The sequence below is a fragment of the Nilaparvata lugens genome, chromosome 2, assembly GCF_014356525.2.
Source record: "Nilaparvata lugens isolate BPH chromosome 2, ASM1435652v1, whole genome shotgun sequence".
NCBI classification, from domain to species: Eukaryota; Metazoa; Arthropoda; class Insecta; order Hemiptera; family Delphacidae; genus Nilaparvata; species Nilaparvata lugens.
In genome coordinates, this window is record NC_052505.1 from 69,232,066 (window position 1) to 69,253,500 (window position 21,435).

Below are 21,435 nucleotides of genomic sequence, written 5' to 3' on the forward strand. Positions count from 1 at the left end.
AAGTATGAATTTTCTTGTGAGAGGATAGTCTCAAAAATGTTCAAAAATATTGATAGTTTCATTTCTGATATCCTCTAAAACTATTATTTTTTAATGAGTTTTATAGGTCAGCTATTTTTGCTTGGATCAACTTGTCACATGCAAATCTTACATAGACTTTTATCTTCGTTATTGCAGACTTCCTCACAATTCACACTTACAAACTGAATCATTCTTTACGATGACGTGCTGATCAATGCGTTCAATACTATACTGAATTGCAATGAATAGCCTACTGTGTCAATAGACAATAATTTCATTCGACCGTCTATATAATTTCCGGTTAGTGACCTCATCACTGGAGAATCAGTAAGCAATAGCAGTACGGTAATCATCTTCCTTTTTCATGGTGTAAGAAAAAGTTCCATAAAATACGAATTATAGAGTTCGAAGATAAGTTAGCGCTTGATTTAACTGCAATTATCGAGGGGACCGAAATACTGTGCCGGGCTTTATTACGAATTGAAGAGGTTATTTCTAGGGACTGAGCTTTTACTACGAATTATAGAGGTTCGATTTTCGAAGTTCTACCGTAGTTTCATTTTCAAGCAAATAATTAGATAATCCGGATCTCGGTAATCGTAGTGAAAGCTCAGTCCCTTGAAGAAACCTCTATAATTCGTAGTAAAACAATGTATTTTGGTCCCCTTGATAATTTGTAGTAGAAACTAGCTCTGGATTTTTCCGACCTCTATAATTCGTTTTTCTTGATGTTTTCCACATACCATGAAAGGGAATATTACAGATATTTACAGTGTACTAACTATGCTATCGCTATATACTATGCTATATGCAAGGTATTCAGTTCAATTCAGTACAGTATTGGACGTCCGTGAAAAGAATTGTTAATCAGTTTGTGAATGTTAGTTATGAGTTATGAGTCATGTTGTGCACTAGTTAACCGGAAATTAAATGAATTAATGAGTTGATTGACTATTCAAAAATTTGTTGATAATTCTGAACATTCTAAACTAGAAGTATTTAAAATATGTCAATACTTGATGAAAATTTTAAATTTAAAGCTTATAATATAACTAATTTCATATTATTTTCCATTTTTAGCCATAATTATGTAAGATTATTAAATTCTTATATTGATTCAATGATACACAATTATTTTTTCAAATAATTTGGTGGAGGATCAACAGGCACAGCCAAAACTGTTCCTCCACTATAAAATTTTGTATAATTTTCTGACCGAACACTTGAAACAAGAAATTTTTATAAATAAAAATATAAATCTCAGTACCCTTTCAAATTATTTTGCCACAACATGTTTCGGACACTAATGCCATTTTCAAGTTTTGTTGTGACAAAATGATTTAAAAGGGTACTGAGATTTATATTTTTATTTGTATTAAAAGTAGCCCTGAAGAAAAAAAGGCAAGAAATTTTTAATGTAAAAAGATTGAAATCCAAATAACAGAATTCCTCTCACTTATTAGCACTCAAAACTGTACGGTAAAATATTGATTGATTTTTACTTTCCTTGCCCTATAGGTAAAGAAAGTATTGCTTTCCGAAAAAAATTAAGGTACCCCAATTTCTAAATTTCTATACGTTTCAAGGTCCCCTGAGTCCAAAAAACTGGTTTTTGGGTATTGGTCTGTATGTGTGTGTGTGTGTGTGTGTGTGTGTGTGTGTGTATGAGTGTATGTGCGTCTGTGTACACGATATCTCATCTCCCAATTAACGGAAAGACTTGAAATTTGGAACTTAAGGTCCTTTCACTATAAGGATCCGACACGAACAATTTCGATCAAATGCAATTCAAGATGGCGGCTAAAATGGCGAAAATGTTGTCGAAAACAGGGTTTTTCGTAATTTTCTCGGAAACGGCTCCAACGATTTTGATCAAATTCATACCTAAAATAGCCATCGATAAGCTCTATCAACTGCCACAAGTCTCATATCTGTAAAAATTTCAGGAGCTCTGCCCCATCAATGCAGATAGATTCCCAATTATCAGGCTTCAGATACAATTGAAACAAAAAAAATCAAGTGGAGTAGATTGAGCATGAAAATCTCTACAATTAATGTTCAGTAACATTTTCACCTAAAATTGAAAATAAGCTTTAAATTCGAGAAAATGTGATTATTCAATTGCAAATTATTGTTGATTCTATTAAATCATTCACTATGAAGAGATAGCAGACCTCATGTGTGTCTCCAGCGTTATTGCCCTGTCACCAGCTGGCTCAAATATTTGAATAGTAGACTTGAGATGCGCGGGAACACTAGCCTCAGGTGATCAATTTTCATAACGGCAAGGAAAGTTGTGTGAGTGCGCCACACAAATTTTTAAATTTTAGGGGCAGGTTTCCGAGCTTGGGATTTAGCTAAATTCTAGACTTTAAACAGCTGGAGTCAGAACATTGACTTTTTAAAACGGGGCGTAGTCGCAGTTCACGTTTAAATTAAATTTTGAAAAACTAGAAAATTGAACACAAAATAAAATAGTGAGAAAATTGAACACAAAATAAAATAGAGAGCAAATTGTTTAAGGTTTCAGCTATTCTGAATGGTTTAAGAATGCTTCACTTCGTCAAGGAAAATTGTTTCCAATGTTAGAAATTTGAAAATAAAAATTATCATGAAAACTGCGACTACACCCCGTTTCGGGAAACCAATTTTCTGACTCCAGCTGTTTAAAGTCTAGAATTTAGCTATATCCCGAGCTCGGAAACTGGTCCTTGATATTTTGCATTCTATAATTCGAATGCTTTGTTCATTCATCGCAATGATTTAATAACTGTACCAACTTGATGTTGTTCAACTGTATGGATAAGTTTGTATTATTGTTGTACAAAATAAATTCGTTCATCATCCATATATTATCAGCCTCATTCTCCACCTCCACCATATTTTCCACCACCTCCTCCTCCCACTCCTCTTCCTTCTCTTCATCCATAGCCTCTATAATCCGTACCCTCCTTAATTCGTTGTAAACGTTTGTTCCCGTCAACTAATAGTTGCACTGTAGTTTTTTTTTCAATTCAAATCAAATTTATTTCCTCCACAAAATTCAACAATTACAAAATTTAGGATAATGTACCTTAATCTAGTTTACTTACATTCTATCAACAAAATAAAGGTACAAGAGGTGGAAATGAAACCACCGGCATAAGTGAAAATCACTTGTTCGCCAGTAGGAGTAGCATATTGTCAAACTTCGGTCATCCACATCTAATTTAAACAAAAAAAAAAAAAGATGTATACAAAATAACATAAATAAATTACAACTTATATTCTAAGAGAATTAATCAAGCTATGTATCGAGACTCTTAAATTTAGCAGAATAGTAGTACAATTACAATGGATGTAAATTAAATTATCTACACAATATACAAATCAAAATAATGACTCTCAGTTATCCATTTCTTAATATTCCTTGGTACACTTTTGGAAGGTAGTTCTATGATAAGCCCGGGTGGAATAGAATTTATTAGTTTTGGAGCTATATAAATTAATTGCTTACGAATAAGTGTTAGGTTTGAAACATATGATGCGAATTTGTACAAATTATACCTAGTCCTATGATTTTCATTATTTAATTGCATAAAATTAAAATTGTATCTACAAAAATATTTAATCACGCTCAAAACATACATTTGTCTTACTGTCATGACTCTAATATCCTTGAAAGCACTCATTGAGGGATAAATGGTTGGTTTATTCAATATTGTTTTTATTATCATTTTTTGCACTCTAAATAAAGGAGCTACATGCGTATCGAACGTACCTCCCCAAACCACCAAACCATATTGTAGCAATGATTGCACCAGAGCGAAGTACACCATTCTCAGCATTGGTAGCCGAAGGATCGATCTTAGTTTGTAAAATTTATAAGATACAAACCTCAATCTATCACAAAGGTAATCTATGTGTTTCTTCCATTTAAATCCCTGCTCAATTATAACACCCAAATATTTCAAGTGACTCGTTCTTTCAATTTCGGGGAATCACAACAACCAGTATTAACATCAAATTCATTACAATTAATATGCAATTTCAGTTTACATGCCGTATCTTCCTGGCCAGTTATATTTCTTGAAAATGCAATATATTTTGTTTTTTTAATATTCAAACTTAGTGAGTTCATATCCAGCCATTTCTTTAGTAAGGAGATGCCTCTTGAGGCGGCTCCATACACTTGGTGCCATGTTTCACCGCAAAACAAGAGAACAGTATCATCTGCAAAAGAAAACACCTCGCCCCCGCTCAGATCCAATTTCAACAATTCATTTACATACAGCAAAAATAGGATTGGTGATAAGACTGTACCTTGAGGTAGGCTGTAGCCAGTAGGAGAGTCATTGATAACTTCACTAACTGAGTCATTAATAGTTAGAATCTGTGCCCTACGTGAAAGGTAACTATCAAATAATTTTAATGTAGTTCCTCTGATTCCAACCCTTTCTAGTTTACATAATAGGCGCTCATGAGATACTGTATCATAGGCCTTGGCCAAATCAATAAAGATAGCAAGAGTTTTCTTTCCTTTATTTAAATGATCTGCCACAGCGTTTGAGAACTGAATTAAAGTATCGTTAGTACTCTTATTATTTTGAAATCCAAATTGATGATCTTCAATTGTGTTGTGTTTGCGTAGCAGAGACATCAGAGGCGACGGCGGCGGTGGGAGGTAGCAGCAGCAGCAGCAGCATTGGGCCGCTATGCGAGCTGGCAGCGCGCTGCGTCGCCTCGTACATCCCGTTCGAAATGGTGGAGAACGTGTACCCGCCAGTGCCCGAGCAGTTGCAGCTACGCATCGCATTCTGGTCGTTCCCCGACAACGAGGAGGACATTCGGCTCTACTCGTGTCTGGCCAACTCTAGCGCCGACGAGTTCCAGAAGGGCGAGACGCTCTACAAGTGTCGCGCCGTCAAGGATCCTCTCCAGATCGGTCAGTAACATCTCAACAGTTTCATCGAATGTGTGCGTATTAAAGTGATGACTCACATCTGATTACAATTGCTTGACTCGTGCACAACTGTTCACAATGCTTTCATTGACACTGAATCAGGTACTGTGATTATTCAGCAATCTATGACAAAATTGTTCAGCTGCTGTGAATCGCTCTAGCTGTTCCAAGATCCACACTCATTCGTGCATGCTTGTTTAGATCGTCTCTCGGATCCCAAAACAGACTAGGTTTTTACGATATAAATAGAAAATGAGCAATCAATTAGAAATATCCTTGATTTATTTGTCACTTGAAGCAACTATGGGATACTTTAGATCAAACAATCATTAACTTTTACTAATTGAATAGATCATTCATTTACAAAATTTGTAAATTTGTTATTTAATAACATTCTGTAGTCTGAAAAGTCAGCATAACCTTAAAGACATGTAATGTTTAAAATCAATAATTCAGATTTAAGAGCACGAATTCGGGCCTACAGTTTGAAAGCATGCGTCATGCATATGTCGTCATACATTGTTGTCATCGCAGTAAAAAGCTTCAAAAAACATTTTCAGGTTAGGTTTTTGTATGTTCGATTTTTTGTTGTTTATTTTTTCTTTACTACTTCATTTGATGTTAAACCGTTTTTGTATCATTATAATTTGTAATTTTCCGATTGTTATTGATTGTTTATTTTATTTTAAAAGCTGATGTCAAACAGCTTTTCATTGTTCAAAGCCTCTCGCTGATGTTGAACATGTGTGTACATGCATGTTTATCATGCTTGTATGTACATGCATGTTTATCATGTATGTCCTACCGCTAGTGGTCAGCCATCGTACCTAACGATGTCCATGTATTTGTAGAAATGCTCATGCCAATAAAAATTTATTGATTAATGTATGTGTGACGTTTGTTGTTAGGTTTCCATTTGAGTGCGAACGTGTCGACGCCGCCGTCGCTGGCGCAGAGAGGCGTTTACAAGGTGGCTGTGACGTTTGACCGCCGACGCATCACCTCCTGTAACTGCACCTGCAACTCCACCGCCTACTGGTGCGCACACGTCGTAGCCGTCTGTCTGCATCGCATACACATGGTCAGCAAACTATCTACAGCAACTATATTACAATAGAATATAATTATGACGTTCCAAGTATTTGCAAAATGAGGAAACTTGTTCGTCGCCACCTATTCCATGTAATACGTTACAGTATTACATGTCAGAAGTAACGAGCATACATTCGATAGGCAATTGAATGTTCACTACTATCAAACTATGAACAGAAATAATCTCATTATAAGGGTCACAATAAAGTCTATGAATTTTGTGCCTATATAGGCATCAAATTAATGATATACCTAACATATAGCATCAGGAACAAGACTGATAGGGTTAGGTTATGAATTGAACTGAAAAACGTAATGGGATTAGTGTTACAGCAATGAAGAATTGTATTATGTCAACTCAAAATAACTGGGTTGTTTTTGCTTCTTTTATTATCTGTTTTTCAAATAATAATTTTTTTAATGAATGAATGTATTTTATCACCTCCAGTTGAAAACATTCACATAAATAAAATCATAGCTGATAACTTTTTCTAGAAGTGTGATTAATGTACAAAACACAAAAGAAACAATTACACTTATCAGAAACCTAAAGGTGTCTGAGTCTACAGCATACGAAAATATTTTATTTAATCAGGAACTGTCTGCAGCGTAATACCTCATCAATTGAAATCGAAGTTATTTGTGTACTGTTCTAAGAACAGTAGAAGAAAGACATAATAAAATTATAAATTAGGACAATGCAGAAATGAAATGGAATGAGTATTCAAAAAGAGGTACAAACTAAAGGTTTATCCTAGTACATTCCTAATAGGTTATGTTTAATTTCAAATTCAAATTCTTTTATTTCCTCTTCAACGATACAAACATGTTTGAATAATAGTAACAAAAATACAGAGAAAGAATATTATTCACATGGGCTAAATTTGACTTAACATGGGCTATTTAACTTGAATAACCAATCTGTAAGTGCTCTACAAAAAACTATTAGAGTAATTTTTCTTATTTCTAGTGGTAATTTATTGAAAATATCTTCTTCTTTAGCTTCAATCATTCGATTGGTAGGCAGCTTTCCATCGTTTTCTGTCCAGAGCTGTACTTTTCAGTTGGATGTAGCTCTGGATCCCTAGATCTTTGGTAACTTGGTAGATATCGTAGCCGGGGTCTTCCACGAGCCCTTTGTCCAATTATTATACTTAATCCTATCGTGGAATCGCTGTCTCTAAATGGCCAAACCGAGAATGTCGTCTGTCCTTTGAAATACGCAGAAGAAATTGTTATTATATTTTATTTTAGTGATAATAATGTGAAATATTCCTTCTATGTGTGGTTTTGAAGCATCTAAATTTAAAAATTCACTTTGTAAAAAATCAAGGACTGAAAATTTTGTGAAGTGAACAACTGCGAGACTTTGTGTAACCTTATCTAAATTTGGGAGAGGAATAGCACTAGGTTTCCTTTTTTTTCTCTCCCTATCATTTTAATGATGTACTTATTGTATGAATCAATAAAGATCAGATTATAAAAAATATATACATTATAGCTTAAAAGTGCATATAATATAAAAAGCTACTTTCAAACATTGAGAGTTTTTGCCAATACTAAACAGCAGCAATCTGAGAATCTTAGATCGGAGAAGATACGAAACTAGACGAGATTTCTTTTTTCGGACTCGGATTTACTATAATATATGATTTATACTGGACCTTCAATTTTCCAATTGTCGTATTGTTCGAACAATACTCACACAATTCAAGGCCATAGTAATTGCATTATTTTTGACATTACTCTACACTATCATTGAGAAGTGTGGCGCCAACTATTCTATCTATAGCCGACAGATAGAATATCTATGTTTATCCCCGATAAATAGTTTCCCACGTTCCAACAGCAGAACTACTTATGCTATTAATTTAATTTAATTTATGCTAAATTTAATAGTATTTCCTATAATATTAATTTTTTGAATATAAATCCCTTAGAAAACACATATCTGTATATAGTAGGCAATAAATGCTTCAATAAAAATGCAGCATAATATATGTAGCCTACAGTAGAACGCTCTCACACTGCTGTGTTATCGCGACTTGTACTTGATAGTAAAACGCTTAGTTAGGATGCATTTCATAAGATCATTGTGTAAATGAATGAATAGCAATGTAAGCACTTACTGGTGCTACCGCAGCTCAATTGAGCTTACTGTGATTCAACAATATTGTAAGCTTAAATTCCAAAAATGGATTATAAATAATCATGAATAATATCGTAAATGTCATTAGATTTTGATAGGTTTTTCTTTCTTTCTGTGCCACATATCTAATACCAAACATTTTTTCAAACTTTTGCAATGTAAATTTGTATAACTCAACATAGGACATAGCTGAAATTATGTTCATGTTATGAATAGGATAACATAGTTGCACTGTTGGTGCAATGCTCCTTGTATTGCACCTTGTAATTGCTTCCAAGTCGAGTTTGCAATCTGGGCAAATTAGGCTTTATTTAATCAGACCGCTGACAAAATCAAGCCTTCACCTTACTTTATTTAACCTATTTTCTTTTCATCTATGAGCAATTGCTCATATAAAATATAATTATTAGTAGGTTAACGCTTTTTCTTCCTCTCTTGTTTTATAGAAAAGTAGTGAAACGAAATAGTTGGATTTTTATTATAATAATTACTATTAGTAACTGCTGTCACGCTGGGATTATAAGTCACTAGAAGATTGATTATAAGAGAATCGTTTAATGAACTTGATGTATCTCTAATTAGATGCACAGAATGTACTGATATATTTGATTTTCATGGAAATTTGGTCATATAGATTCTATAGGAAACTTCAGTGGCATGGACTTCTCGGTTATTCATCAGAACCTACGTAGTTATAGACTTAACTTTGAAGAAGCTGTAATGTCTCATGGTGCATAAGATACATTACAGTTGTTCATATATTTATACCGTAGCCTAGCCTGTTGTAAAGAAGTGACTTGCATTGAAGTTTTATCAACAATACTGTTTGACAATGAAAAGAAACTCCTAAACACGAAGTAGACTAATAATTCACATTGTATCTTATCAATTGAGAACATACAATTAAACTTATAAAATGGAACTTCTAGGGAGTCGGAACCTGAAAATATGTCACTATCAATGGGAAGAAGAAGGGGAAAAAATAGAAAGAGGGAAAAAAGTTAAGCTTTAGGTAATACAAAACATAGTATTTAAACTTAAAGAAACTAGAATTAGAGGGCTCCCCAGACACCATAATTGTGTTAGGAGCTCCATAGAAGTTAAATAAAGTAAATTGAAGAGATATAAAAACATTAATACAACTAATTGAACATTATAAGCCGAAATCTTTGAAGATGATTGTTTCTTGTTAAATGTAGCTTATTATAGAATTATAATATATCCTTTCAATTTTTTAAATATTATAGAAACATAGAGTAAAAATAATCTTTTTTAATAATTTTAAAAAAGTAGCACATACAAGTGAAGTGATTCAATCAATTTTGTGAGAAGTTCAATGTTTTTGTGTGTTTCAGCCGAACAACGTGTGCCTGCGTGCGCCAGTCAGCGAATCGCTGTCTCGCCTGCACAGAGAGCAGCTGCAGAAGTTTGCGCAATACCTGATCAGCGAACTGCCTCAGCAGATTCTGCCCACGGCGCAGCGGCTCCTAGACGAACTGCTCTCCTCCCAGCCATCAGCCATCAATTCTGTTAGTACTTCTCTCTTAAGCTGTTCTTCAGACTATTTTCTATGTTCTCCGTACTATTTTCCATGTTCTCCTCACTATATTTTCTATGTTCTCTCGTACTATTCTCTGAAGTATAGGTTTTATTTTAAACTATCTATTCGTATTGACCGTGGTTGAATGCCATCAGCTAAACTAACCAATGCCATCAGAAGCTATGGACGAATCTTTCGGAAATGCGAACATCGATAATTCAACCGTAGTTGAATTTTATATGCGTGCAACTGGTTCTTTAACTCGCTCAATGTTAAAAGGATCGAACAGTTAGAAAATAAAGAACGTGATCTCTCCACATTTGCTTCAGATTTTTTAAAATTTTCTGAGTAATAATTCACAGTTTTGCGAAACTTGTGTGATTAGTCATTCATTTGTGCAAACACAAATCATTAAAATGGTTAGTTAAAAATCAGGCCGTTCTCAAATTATTCTTCTTCCCAATTCAGATGAAATGAGGTAGTTAATGTTAACATCAATTTGATTTGGTATATGGGGGAACAAGAGAAAGCTCACAGCGCGCTCGGGGAGAAGATATGTAACTCTAATAGTAGACAAAGGCTAAGCGGTTATTATTTGAACGTAAAAATACCTCACTTGAAATGCATTTATTTAAAAAAAATTTCGACTGGGAAGGAGATAAAAAATACCTTGACTTCAAAGATGATTAAGTGATATTACTTACAATAAAGAATATTATAATACTAAATTAATAAATTATAATATTCATTGGTTTCCTGGGGGAAGTGGCTTTCTATAGGCTTCACTATTGAAAGGATTTTGTTATTTTCATTTCAGATACTTGTTGATTGACATAATAATATTGCCAAGATTTTTTATGGATGGTTATACATAGAATTACATGATTTTCCATGTTTTCCATTACCATACATTGTTTCATACATCCTAACCTAAAACAGGTTATCCCGTTTTAATGTTTTTCGTTGGACTTTAAGTATATATTAATTGATTCACATGTAGCTTTGAATGATCTATACGGTAATGATGATTTACCGTACTAAAGCAGTGTATACTCGTAATATAAACTATAGGCAAAATAAACGTTTGATGTATGTCGGATAGTATGCACATTCATACTTTTTTCATGTCTTTTCTGCTGGATCAAATTGAATTTTATTAACGAGACATTTTTTACTGAAACTTTTTCGTATGTAGATGAGTTTAGATAACTAGCGCTTTTCTCTTAAAACACTGATCAAAATATTACATTTATTGAGTGTTTCTTTAGTTATTTGAGTTTTCCAAATTTCCTAGAAATTTTATTCAATTATACTTTTTATGTAATTTTCTCGAACTTGATACAGCATTATTAATAAAGTGAATTGTTTGCTAAAATGTTTTATTTCTATTCAGGTATGTGGAGCTCCAGACCCGACTGCTGGGGCGTCTGCTAATGAACAAACATCCTGGTATTTGGATGACAAAACACTCCACAACAACATTAAAAATATCCTCATCAAATTTTGCGTTCCAGCTCCTATTGTTTTCAGGTAATAACGATTTTTAATGATGAAAAATTACAACATTTTCTAATGTTTTGTGTCGATTGATTCGATTGTTCACAAAATTAGTATTTTAGTGAGCCCTCCAGCCAAAAAATATATATCTTCAATCTCTTTAGATTTAAGACAGATATTTACTTGGGTTAGAAACTGTATTGTGTTTCCAATGATAATGCCTCGTTTTACGTTCCAGTTACTAGAGAACTGAACGATCTAGTTACAGAAGTAGATAACTTGAACTGTGTTGAAAAGGTTACATGTTAAATCATTAATCCTCAGTACCCACGATTCAAGTATGTGGGCACATAGTTCAAGCTACAAGCTTCCTTTTATCTGCTTTCAGTAACAAAATTTATTTGAATCGAGAAAACATGACATTAATGAATATTCCAAGTGTATAATTATGTCAAATTGATTGAATGGAAGAGGAAAACTGCAAGTGGTTTATGGTAGAATGAAATCGAAATTCTCACTTTTTTAGTGAGAATTTTGAAGTGAATGTTTGAAATGACTTGATTTATTTGTTAAATTTACACATACACAAAATCAAAACAATGATAGGAGAGAAACAACAGTATTAATCCAAAACTATTTCTCTCCCGAATTTAGATATTTGATGAGCCAGTCTGTAATGAATGGTAGCTTGATGGCGTTGAGTTGTATTATTTGAATGAATGAATGAATGAATGGGATTGCAGTGACGTGAACTACCTGACGACGACAGCGCCGCCGGCGGCCGCCGAGTGGAGCAGCCTGCTGCGTCCGCTGAGGGGTCGTGAGCCAGAGGGAATGTGGAATCTGCTCTCCATCGTCAGGGAGATGTTCAAGCGCAACGACCGCAACGCACTCCCTCTCCTAGAGATTATCACCGAGGAGTGCATGTCCTGTGAACAGGTAACTTACTAATCAATCATTGGGTGATAGGTATGTCTTATAGGCAGATAGAAGTTGGCGAAGAATCAACTTACGCGATCTCTGGTGAAAAAATTCCCCCAAAAGAAATATAAATCAAGACCGCTAGCGGTCGTGATTATGTCAAAAAATTCAAAGAAATCCCTTTAAAGTGAGATAATTTAAATTTTAAATTAGGCGCTCAGCCTCTATCGTCTGATCTTCACTCAATTATCTTATACAAGGAAGCGCTAGCGTTTGAACTTCTGATCCCCTATTTTTAATAGCATTTAGTCAATTATGTGGTGATAGGTCTGTCTGATTTTTAATCGCATCCAATCAATTATTTGAATTGATATTATTGATTATTATTTTAATTTTTATCTTAATTGTTCTTGGTAATATTGCTACAGTTGAATGAGTCTGTTCTTTCAATTGTATTGGCCCAAATATTTTGAATACCTTCCCATCAGGGTTGATAAATAGAATATCTATCTATAAAAGTTGTCCCATTAGATCAAGAAAGATCTTATTTGTATCATAGATGACATTTAACCATCTAATTTTTTCCTGAATGTAATTTTTTAAATTTTGGAGGGTTGGAAATTTTAGTCGCGAATTTAATTATTATAAACTAGCAGGTAACCCGTGCTCCGCAATGGTCCATTTTAAAACTTGACATAATGAAATCTTGGAGAATTGAAAATAGGACTATAACAATTCTTGGTTAATTAAGAATTTATAAGCAAAATTTCAAGTTAATCAGTCCAGTAGTTCAAACATAATTTCCCTATCCAGGTATTTCCTTTTATTATACTATAGATGATAGATGGATTATTTATCAGTATCTTTGAAGGAGAATAACTTTTGAACGGTTTGAGATATCGATGTGCGGTTTTCACCAATCATTTTCTCTTGAAACTCTGTATCGTAATCAGGTATCACATGACCACCTTCCAATTCAAAAAATGAATTTGGATTTAAAATTAAAAAAATTATGCCACAGAAAATTTATTTCTATTCGAAAAGGATCCCCAATCATACCATCTTCCCCATCTTCTAATTTCCCTTTTAAAGGAATGTTCAGCTATTTCCATACAACAACTGGAAGCATGACAAAATGAAAACTTTTAAAGCGAAAACTTGACGTAATGAAATCTTGAAGAATTGAAAATAGGCCTATAACCATCCTCGGTTAATTAATAATCCATATATGCAAAATTTCAATTTCAAGTCCAGTAGTTCAAACATAATTTTCCTATCCCGTACGTGTATTTCAGTTCTTTCCTTTATTATAGTATAGATTATATATTTATTTTTTAAAATAACTTTGCATCACAAGAAGAACGATAAAACCTTGCCCCTGGTGAAGGTTGCAATCAAACAGTTGAATTATTATTAAGTTATTAAGTTTGTTTGGCTAAGATTATATTCTGTCTGTTATTATCTATTGTATTTGAAATGATATCTCATATTTTTCGACAAACCACCAATCTTGAGGTTTTTGCTACATTAGTACCCCCATAAACTTGATTTAGTGCTTGGCTCATCTGTTTTATTACATTGTAGTTTTTGTGCTATCCCAGTAGTGTGTATTTCAATCATGCCAAGTGCTTAAGGGAAGGATATCGTTACACATCTTGTATAAAAAATGGACGTTGATCTGCTTAAACTAATTCGATGTCGTATCATGTGTTTTTTTAATTCACTGCCAGAGCTCAAGTTGACTTTTACCGGTAGTGTTGGGACTTCTAACCTGTAGATTATTATTATTTGTATTGTATTATTATGGCAAATGAAGAGTTTGAACTAATTGGCACTGTGTGTGGTTGCAGATCATCGTGTGGTGGTTCTTCACGAAGGTGGCGCTGCACAGCGGAAGCGGGGGCAGCGGAGGCGGTGGTGGGGGCAGTGGCGGGGGTGGCAAGCACGGCAACGTCAACAGCAACAGCCACGCGTCGCAGCACGCATGCGCGTCACTGTGCGACGAGATGGTGGTGCTGTGGCGGTTGGCGGCACTCAATCCAGGCATCACACCGCACGAGCGTCGCACCCTCCAGCAGCAGTTCAACGATTGGAATGCCAAGATCATCAACAAAGTAAGTATCACATTGTCAGGTTGTCAGTTGGTCCTGTTAACTAAAGTACCTATTTTGACCAGTCCTTGAGATACCGAGAAAAGTGGGAAGTTGAGCCATTCAATACGTCATGGTTTCAATGTATGCTGATGCACAGTCAGCTATACCGTCGCACACTATATTACATTCCTCATGTTCACTGGAATAACTTCAAGCACAGCTATCTAATATAGAAGTCGGTGGTACTAGAAAAAAGTGCGTACCGTATTTAATTTTCATGTACAGGCATTTTCTCATATATGCATTTATATTTGGCAAAATCTTTACGATAACTCGACGGAGTACATAATATTTCGCTAACCATATAAGAAAATATAACAAAGAATTGGTAAATTATTAATAGAATAGGGTTACTATCTGATAATAATTTGCCGATTCTTTGTTTATTTTCTTATATGGTTAGCGAAATATTATGTTCTCCGTTCCTATCATTTTCACTGACTTAACGAGAATCAAATTATAGTGATCAGTAAGAACTCACTACGCTCGTTCATTAAATACCTCAAACATAAATATCATCAAACTAAAATATTCATATTCATAAATTTGATTTGTTTAAACGCTTCTCTATCTTATACATTCTTTAAAAGGCTTGACGATAATCATTTATTTACAAAAAATAGAGCCTTATTTGCTGTAGTTGCTTAGCAACCAATGACAGGATTCAGTCACAACGATTTTAGTATTTGGTTGCTGAAAAACCAGACTAAGCTTGAGTAGAGTTTGTTTTTAAAAATATTATATTATAAGTATTCCATGAATGTATGAATTCTTGAAGAATTTTTGTTCAGTCAAACTTATAATCAACATTATTATCTCTACAGAAATTTGAAACCTATCCAGTACATGATTTAACATAGCGACAGTTTTCCTAGGAACATCTATTATATCTATTTTTCTCAACTGCTATTTAATTAGGACAGTTTGTTAGAAAACAAATAATATAACCTAGATTTTAATTTCATATCAATATCATATTTTTCAATTTTTTCCAAGTTATTTGACATTTTGTGAGACCATACTCCTAAATAATTCACAAAATTGAAACTTTATATATTTTTGAAAAGTAATCAACTCAGTAAAAATTAAACCTTATTACCTTTAACAGAAAATTGTGAAGTGAAAAAGTAAGAAGTTGCTTGATCTTATTTCGAACTTTTATAAAATTTGGGAGAAGAGTATTGAAGGTTCACCTGTTTACTCTCCCAATATATTTTGATTAGTGCTTATTGTACACATACGAGGGCAGTTTTTTTTTCAACCTCCGATCGCTCCGTATAGGCGCTACGCGGGTAGAAGATAGCGGGCATGCACTGTAGGCGACAGCGCAGCTCTCGCACTACACAATCCGCCATTGTTGACATTCAGGCGTCAGTCGGCATTGTGCTATAGCCACGTAAACATGTTCACCATTATCGATGCTCCCGCCAAGTGTGAATTGCGAAGTGTGATTCGTTTTCTACAGGCTGAAGGCCATAGTCCTGCAGAAATCCATCGGAGAATGAGTCGTGTGTAAGGGGAAAACTTCATGAGTGATGGATGGTGTTGTGCGGGAATGGTGTCGAAAGTTTAAAAATGGCCGTAATGATGTGCATGATGAAGGGGGCCAAGGACGCAAATCTGTCGGTTCAGAACGGCTTCTCGAACAATTTGGATGGGACATTTTTGATCATCCACCATACAGTCCTGACTTAGCACCCAGTGACTTTCATCTTTTTCCTGAACTGGAGACGTGGCTTGGTGGCAAGCGCTTTCAAACCAATGAGGACCTTCAAACCAACGTCAAGGAGTACTTGAATTCATTGGCGGCAACTTTCTTTGAAGAGGGTATTGAGAAGCTTGTCCACAGATATGACAAATGTCTCAATCTCTTCGGTGATTATGTCGAAAAGTAACCATAAGTGTACCAATCTTCTGGTAATAAAATTATTGTTTTATATGAACTTGTCTTTCATTTATAGCCTATCGGAGGTTGAAAAAAAAACGGCCCTCGTAAATAATTGAATAGAAATAATTCAAAAACAAAAATAGACATTTTATGCTCCTATATTATTAGAATCCCTTGTTATTTATAAATGTACGATTTTTTACTTATCTTGTTGGTAACTTTTGACAGATAAAGACGAGGAGTGTAACAACTACGAGCAGCAGTAGCAGCAGTCACAACGCGGCCAATCAGGCCAGCCGGCAGTCCTTCCCGGGCCTGGAGGTGTTTGCCGGGTTTAAGCCGGCCATCGAGGCATGCGCACTCGACTGGGAGGACTACCAGATCCCGGAGGTCACCTACAGTGACGGAGCCTCCTGGCTCTACTACACACAGCCCTTCACCTGCTTCCGCCAGGGCAACGATGCCAATAAAGAGCAGCACACCACTAATCCGGTGAGCTGAGAACACTAATGTTCTTATACAAGGAAGCGCTAGCGTTTGAACTTCTGATCCCCTATTTTTAATAGCATTTAGTCAATTATGTGGTGATAGGTCTGTCTGATTTTTAATCGCATCCAATCAATTATTTGAATTGATATTATTGATTATTATTTTAATTTTTATCTTAATTGTTCTTGGTAATATTGCTACAGTTGAATGAGTCTGTTCTTTCAATTGTATTGGCCCAAATATTTTGAATACCTTCCCATCAGGGTTGATAAATAGAATATCTATCTATAAAAGTTGTCCCATTAGATCAAGAAAGATCTTATTTGTATCATAGATGACATTTAACCATCTAATTTTTTCCTGAATGTAATTTTTTAAATTTTGGAGGGTTGGAAATTTTAGTCGCGAATTTAATTATTATAAACTAGCAGGTAACCCGTGCTCCGCAATGGTCCATTTTAAAACTTGACAGAATGAAATCTTGGAGAATTGAAAATAGGACTATAACAATTCTTGGTTAATTAAGAATTTATAAGCAAAATTTCAAGTTAATCAGTCCAGTAGTTCAAACATAATTTCCCTATCCAGGTATTTCCTTTTATTATACTATAGATGATAGATGGATTATTTATCAGTATCTTTGAAGGAGAATAACTTTTGAACGGTTTGAGATATCGATGTGCGGTTTTCACCAATCATTTTCTCTTGAAACTCTGTATCGTAATCAGGTATCACATGACCACCTTCCAATTCAAAAAATGAATTTGGATTTAAAATTAAAAAAATTATGCCACAGAAAATTTATTTCTATTCGAAAAGGATCCCCAATCATACCATCTTCCCCATCTTCTAATTTCCCTTTTAAAAGGAATGTTCAGCTATTTCCATACAACAACTGGAAGCATGACAAAATGAAAACTTTTAAAGCGAAAACTTGACGTAATGAAATCTTGAAGAATTGAAAATAGGCCTATAACCATCCTCGGTTAATTAATAATCCATATATGCAAAATTTCAATTTCAAGTCCAGTAGTTCAAACATAATTTTCCTATCCCGTACGTGTATTTCAGTTCTTTCCTTTATTATAGTATAGATTATATATTTATTTTTTAAAATAACTTTGCATCACAAGAAGAACGATAAAACCTTGCCCCTGGTGAAGGTTGCAATCAAACAGTTGAATTATTATTAAGTTATTAAGTTTGTTTGGCTAAGATTATATTCTGTCTGTTATTATCTATTGTATTTGAAATGATATCTCATATTTTTTCGACAAACCACCAATCTTGAGGTTTTTGCTACATTAGTACCCCCATAAACTTGATTTAGTGCTTGGCTCATCTGTTTTATTACATTGTAGTTTTATGTGCTATCCCAGTAGTGTGTATTTCAATCATGCCAAGTGCTTAAGGGAAGGATATCGTTACACATCTTGTATAAAAAATGGACGTTGATCTGCTTAAACTAATTCGATGTCGTATCATGTGTTTTTTTAATTCACTGCCAGAGCTCAAGTTGACTTTTACCGGTAGTGTTGGGACTTCTAAACCTGTAGATTATTATTATTTGTATTGTATTATTATGGCAAATGAAGAGTTTGAACTAATTGGCACTGTGTGTGGTTGCAGATCATCGTGTGGTGGTTCTTCACGAAGGTGGCGCTGCACAGCGGAAGCGGGGGCAGCGGAGGCGGTGGTGGGGGCAGTGGCGGGGGTGGCAAGCACGGCAACGTCAACAGCAACAGCCACGCGTCGCAGCACGCATGCGCGTCACTGTGCGACGAGATGGTGGTGCTGTGGCGGTTGGCGGCACTCAATCCAGGCATCACACCGCACGAGCGTCGCACCCTCCAGCAGCAGTTCAACGATTGGAATGCCAAGATCATCAACAAAGTAAGTATCACATTGTCAGGTTGTCAGTTGGTCCTGTTAACTAAAGTACCTATTTTGACCAGTCCTTGAGATACCGAGAAAAGTGGGAAGTTGAGCCATTCAATACGTCATGGTTTCAATGTATGCTGATGCACAGTCAGCTATACCGTCGCACACTATATTACATTCCTCATGTTCACTGGAATAACTTCAAGCACAGCTATCTAATATAGAAGTCGGTGGTACTAGAAAAAAGTGCGTACCGTATTTAATTTTCATGTACAGGCATTTTCTCATATATGCATTTATATTTGGCAAAATCTTTACGATAACTCGACGGAGTACATAATATTTCGCTAACCATATAAGAAAATATAACAAAGAATTGGTAAATTATTAATAGAATAGGGTTACTATCTGATAATAATTTGCCGATTCTTTGTTATATTTTCTTATATGGTTAGCGAAATATTATGTTCTCCGTTCCTATCATTTTCACTGACTTAACGAGAATCAAATTATAGTGATCAGTAAGAACTCACTACGCTCGTTCATTAAATACCTCAAACATAAATATCATCAAACTAAAATATTCATATTCATAAATTTGATTTGTTTAAACGCTTCTCTATCTTATACATTCTTTAAAAGGCTTGACGATAATCATTTATTTACAAAAAATAGAGCCTTATTTGCTGTAGTTGCTTAGCAACCAATGACAGGATTCAGTCACAACGATTTTAGTATTTGGTTGCTGAAAAACCAGACTAAGCTTGAGTAGAGTTTGTTTTTAAAAATATTATATTATAAGTATTCCATGAATGTATGAATTCTTGAAGAATTTTTGTTCAGTCAAACTTATAATCAACATTATTATCTCTACAGAAATTTGAAACCTATCCAGTACATGATTTAACATAGCGACAGTTTTCCTAGGAACATCTATTATATCTATTTTTCTCAACTGCTATTTAATTAGGACAGTTTGTTAGAAAACAAATAATATAACCTAGATTTTAATTTCATATCAATATCATATTTTTCAATTTTTTCCAAGTTATTTGACATTTTGTGAGACCATACTCCTAAATAATTCACAAAATTGAAACTTTATATATTTTTGAAAAGTAATCAACTCAGTAAAAATTAAACCTTATTACCTTTAACAGAAAATTGTGAAGTGAAAAAGTAAGAAGTTGCTTGATCTTATTTCGAACTTTTATAAAATTTGGGAGAAGAGTATTGAAGGTTCACCTGTTTACTCTCCCAATATAATTTTGATTAGTGCTTATTGTACACATACGAGGGCAGTTTTTTTTTCAACCTCCGATCGCTCCGTATAGGCGCTACGCGGGTAGAAGATAGCGGGCATGCACTGTAGGCGACAGCGCAGCTCTCGCACTACACAATCCGCCATTGTTGACATTCAGGCGTCAGTCGGCATTGTGCTATAGCCACGTAAACATGTTCACCATTATCGATGCTCCCGCCAAGTGTGAATTGCGAAGTGTGATTCGTTTTCTACAGGCTGAAGGCCATAGTCCTGCAGAAATCCATCGGAGAATGAGTCGTGTGTAAGGGGAAAACTTCATGAGTGATGGATGGTGTTGTGCGGGAATGGTGTCGAAAGTTTAAAAATGGCCGTAATGATGTGCATGATGAAGGGGGCCAAGGACGCAAATCTGTCGGTTCAGAACGGCTTCTCGAACAATTTGGATGGGACATTTTTGATCATCCACCATACAGTCCTGACTTAGCACCCAGTGACTTTCATCTTTTTCCTGAACTGGAGACGTGGCTTGGTGGCAAGCGCTTTCAAACCAATGAGGACCTTCAAACCAACGTCAAGGAGTACTTGAATTCATTGGCGGCAACTTTCTTTGAAGAGGGTATTGAGAAGCTTGTCCACAGATATGACAAATGTCTCAATCTCTTCGGTGATTATGTCGAAAAGTAACCATAAGTGTACCAATCTTCTGGTAATAAAATTATTGTTTTATATGAACTTGTCTTTCATTTATAGCCTATCGGAGGTTGAAAAAAAAACGGCCCTCGTAAATAATTGAATAGAAATAATTCAAAAACAAAAATAGACATTTTATGCTCCTATATTATTAGAATCCCTTGTTATTTATAAATGTACGATTTTTTACTTATCTTGTTGGTAACTTTTGACAGATAAAGACGAGGAGTGTAACAACTACGAGCAGCAGTAGCAGCAGTCACAACGCGGCCAATCAGGCCAGCCGGCAGTCCTTCCCGGGCCTGGAGGTGTTTGCCGGGTTTAAGCCGGCCATCGAGGCATGCGCACTCGACTGGGAGGACTACCAGATCCCGGAGGTCACCTACAGTGACGGAGCCTCCTGGCTCTACTACACACAGCCCTTCACCTGCTTCCGCCAGGGCAACGATGCCAATAAAGAGCAGCACACCACTAATCCGGTGAGCTGAGAACACTAATGTTCTTATGTCTCTAATGAAACACTATAGAGCACACCACTAATCCGGTGAGCTGAGCACTCTAATGTTATTGTGTTACAACATTTCTCCTTTTCCTTACCTGGTTGTTACATTTTTAACCTACCACAGTCGAAAGGATACAATGTTTTCCCCATTATCCCAGGTCATAGCATCAAAAATAACTTTATAATGATTAGAGTCAGCACTGGTATAATTGTTCATTGAAATAAACACTCATTTGTTTTCAACTCATATTTAATTTAAATAAAACTCAATACAAAATAAGCACAGTGTCTCTACATTGCAAGAACAAGAACAGAAACAGAATACAGTACAGCTTCTCTTCCAAAAAAGCGGTAATTCTCTTTTTGGGGTTATGTTTGAAACATTTCAATCTTAGACCAGATATAG

General features: G+C 35.1%; 2 protein-coding genes across 4 annotated transcripts in view; both read left to right on the forward strand.

Annotated features, from left to right (window-relative positions):
- Window positions 1–16,704, forward strand: part of LOC120349675 (zinc finger SWIM domain-containing protein 8-like) — a 33,622-nt gene extending 16,918 nt beyond the window's left edge. Inside the window, exons 3-9 of the mRNA XM_039420173.1 lie at window positions 4,652–4,945; window positions 5,872–6,044; window positions 9,560–9,733; window positions 11,138–11,274; window positions 11,985–12,180; window positions 14,013–14,276; window positions 16,432–16,704. Of these exons, the coding sequence (XP_039276107.1) occupies window positions 4,652–4,945; window positions 5,872–6,044; window positions 9,560–9,733; window positions 11,138–11,274; window positions 11,985–12,180; window positions 14,013–14,276; window positions 16,432–16,704 (1,511 nt within the window). The remainder of the gene's footprint in view (window positions 1–4,651; window positions 4,946–5,871; window positions 6,045–9,559; window positions 9,734–11,137; window positions 11,275–11,984; window positions 12,181–14,012; window positions 14,277–16,431) is intronic.
- A 1,609-nt stretch (window positions 16,705–18,313) lies between these two features.
- Window positions 18,314–21,435, forward strand: part of LOC111043945 (zinc finger SWIM domain-containing protein 8) — a 54,475-nt gene continuing 51,353 nt past the window's right edge. For 2 of the 3 annotated variants that reach the window (XM_039421551.1, XM_039421550.1), the window contains exons 1-2: window positions 18,315–18,585; window positions 20,743–21,006. In XM_039421551.1, coding sequence (XP_039277485.1) covers window positions 18,478–18,585; window positions 20,743–21,006 — 372 coding nt within the window. In that variant the 5' untranslated portion in view covers window positions 18,315–18,477. Of the gene's footprint in view, window positions 18,586–20,742; window positions 21,007–21,435 lie in introns of all 3 variants that reach the window. The other variant, XM_039421549.1, reaches the window with a different exon arrangement.